Source organism: Geospiza fortis, unplaced genomic scaffold (genome assembly GCF_000277835.1).
Source record: "Geospiza fortis unplaced genomic scaffold, GeoFor_1.0 scaffold145, whole genome shotgun sequence".
Taxonomy (NCBI): Eukaryota; Metazoa; Chordata; class Aves; order Passeriformes; family Thraupidae; genus Geospiza; species Geospiza fortis.
Genome location: NW_005054362.1, coordinates 583,084 through 585,911, shown reverse-complemented (window position 1 = coordinate 585,911; position 2,828 = coordinate 583,084). Strand labels below are relative to the sequence as shown.

The following is a 2,828-nucleotide window of genomic DNA, read 5'->3' as shown; positions in this document are numbered from 1 at the left end:
AAAGGCAGCTGCCATTCAGCTGCACGAGTTTGCCCCCTTGGTGGAGTACGGGTGCCACAGCCATCTGAAATTTTTCCTGTGCTCCCTCTACGCCCCGATGTGCACGGAGCAGGTTTCCACCCCGATCCCAGCCTGCAGGGTGATGTGCGAGCAGGCGAGGCTGAAGTGCTCCCCGATCATGGAGCAGTTCAATTTTAAGTGGCCGGACTCGTTGGACTGCAGCAAACTGCCCAAAAAGAACGACCCCAATTACCTGTGCATGGAAGCCCCCAACAACGGGTCGGATGAGCCGCCCAGGGGCTCCAGCATGCTGCCACCCATGTTTCGTCCCCAGCGGCCCAGCAGCGGCCACGATCTGCAGCAGCACAAGGACAGCCTGAGCAGAGCGTCCTGTGAGAACCCCGGCAAGTTCCACCATGTGGAAAAGAGCGCTTCCTGCGCGCCGCTCTGCACGCCAGGGGTTGATGTCTACTGGAGCAGGGATGACAAACAGTTTGCTGTCATTTGGATTGCCATCTGGTCCATCCTGTGCTTCTTCTCCAGCGCTTTCACTGTGCTCACTTTTCTCATAGATCCTCAGCGTTTCAAGTACCCCGAGAGGCCCATTATCTTCCTGTCCATGTGCTACTGCGTCTACTCGGTGGGGTACATCATCCGCCTCTTCTCAGGTGCTGAAAGCATTGCCTGTGACAAGGACAGCGGCCAGCTCTATGTCATCCAGGAGGGGCTGGAGAGCACCGGCTGCACCATTGTGTTCCTGGTTCTCTATTACTTTGGCATGGCCAGCTCCTTGTGGTGGGTGATCCTGACCCTGACTTGGTTTCTGGCCGCTGGGAAGAAGTGGGGGCACGAGGCAATCGAAGCCAACAGCAGCTACTTCCACCTGGCAGCGTGGGCCATCCCGGCTGTGAAGACCATCATGATCCTGGTGATGAGGAGGGTGGCTGGGGACGAGTTGACAGGGCTGTGCTATGTTGGCAGCATGGATGTGAACGCCTTGACGGGGTTTGTGCTCATTCCTTTGGCTTGTTACCTAATCATTGGCACTTCTTTTATTCTTTCTGGCTTTGTGGCCCTTTTTCATATCAGGAGGGTGATGAAAACAGGTGGAGAAAACACCGACAAGTTGGAGAAGCTTATGGTCAGGATTGGTGTCTTCTCAGTCTTGTATACAGTGCCTGCAACTTGCGTGATAGCTTGCTATTTTTATGAGAGACTGAACATGGATTATTGGAAAATTGTGGCAACTCAACAGAAATGCAAGATGAACAATCAGACTAAAAATTTAGACTGCATGATGAATAACTCTATCCCAGCAGTAGAAATTTTTATGGTCAAAATTTTTATGTTATTAGTTGTGGGCATTACTAGTGGCATGTGGATCTGGACTTCCAAGACTCTTCAATCCTGGCAAAATGTTTGTAGTCGGAGATTAAAGAAGAGAAGTAGGAGAAAACCCGCAAGTGTTATTACGAGTAGTGGGATCTACAAAAAACCTCAACACCCACAGAAAACTCACCTTGCAAAATATGAATCAACATTACAGCCACCCACCTGTGTGTGACCAGGTTTTAGAAAAGACTGTATCTCACCTCACAGACTTACAAATGTCCACAGTAGCAGTCAGAAATTTAAAAATGAATGGTGCTTTTTTTGTCATTTTAATAAGGCACAAAAATGTATCATGCTGAATTCAGGACCTGGTGAAAAACTGAAGGTAAATGTACTCATGGAAAGGTTTTATGTGAAAGAAATATTGTGAATTAAAACAGTCTGTTCTGTTACTAATTTGTAGTTGAGAGTCACATCCATCCCTCAGATTGAAAAAAAAAAACAAAACCAAACACAACAACCAACACTTATTTAACTTCTTCATGTAGCTGGGCTGGATTTTCTCCAGCTCTCTGAGTAACAAGGTATAGCCAAGTTTTAGGGAGCAGTGGTTTGATTTTAGAAGTGCCCAAGTGAGCATTGTCTCTGCAGGGACAGGAGGAGGCCTATCCTGGGCGAGGATGCTCTCTGGGAAAACACCCTCCGTGCTAACTTTAAAACCCTGCACAGCTCCTCTCAGCCCACTGGGCTTGCAGTGCCTAAAAATAGGCTGGATCTATAATGCTCACCAATATTCTTTCACCAAAAGAGAAACTTCCTGCACCAGACACAAACTTTGTGAATAAGAATAATGTGCAATACATTTTTTTTTCTTACCATGACATGAAAAGAGAAACAAGTATTTTGCTGTACATAAAGACAACAAAAGAAATCTCTTAACAAAAGAACTAAGAGGTCTAGTCCTCAGAAACCCTTTAGTGTTACATTTTGTGGCTTTTTAATGGAAATCAAGCCAATGTTATACACGTTTGGACTGATTTGTGCAAAAAAAAAAGGGGGGGATCAATTCAAAGAGACCCAAAGGGCTTATTGACTCTTTCTATTGTTAAACAAATTCTCACTATGAATAGATCAAGAAGCACTAGATTCTGCAAAGGGAAGCTTTGTATAGAGTGATGCTCTTTACTGTGCTGGGGGTGCACAGTTCTCTGCTGTATATATTTGTAATATACAATTATTTTTCATGCTCCACTATTTTATTAAAAATAAAATATGTTCTTTAGTTTGATAATTTTGTGTGTTCTAAACTTTCTCTGATGTGCTTTGCAGTTAATAAACTTGTTTCCTGGATCATTTGATAAAAGCACACTTTGAATATAATAATTCTTGTTATACTTGCCTGCAAGTATAAATAGAGAGAACAGTAATTTACTCAAAAGAAATTGCAAGGTGAAATAAATGGATTTTGAAGGTGCATATTTCTGTGAGCCTCTGCA

The 2,828-nt window shown here is 44.5% G+C and overlaps 1 protein-coding gene across 1 annotated transcript; it reads left to right on the top strand.

Moving 5' to 3' along the window:
* The first annotated feature begins 6 nt into the window (after window positions 1-6).
* On the top strand, window positions 7-2,623 carry FZD10 (frizzled class receptor 10). The gene has a single exon (XM_005423993.2). The coding sequence runs from the start codon at window positions 98-100 to the stop codon at window positions 1,562-1,564; it is 1,467 nt and encodes a 488-aa protein (XP_005424050.1). The 5' UTR covers window positions 7-97; the 3' UTR covers window positions 1,565-2,623.
* The last annotated feature ends 205 nt before the right edge of the window (window positions 2,624-2,828 follow it).

Excerpts from the sequence above, each read along its gene's own strand:
- FZD10 (XM_005423993.2), top strand. The coding sequence starts at position 98 with ATGTGCACGGAGCAGGTTTCCACCCCGATCCCAGCCTGCAGGGTGATG.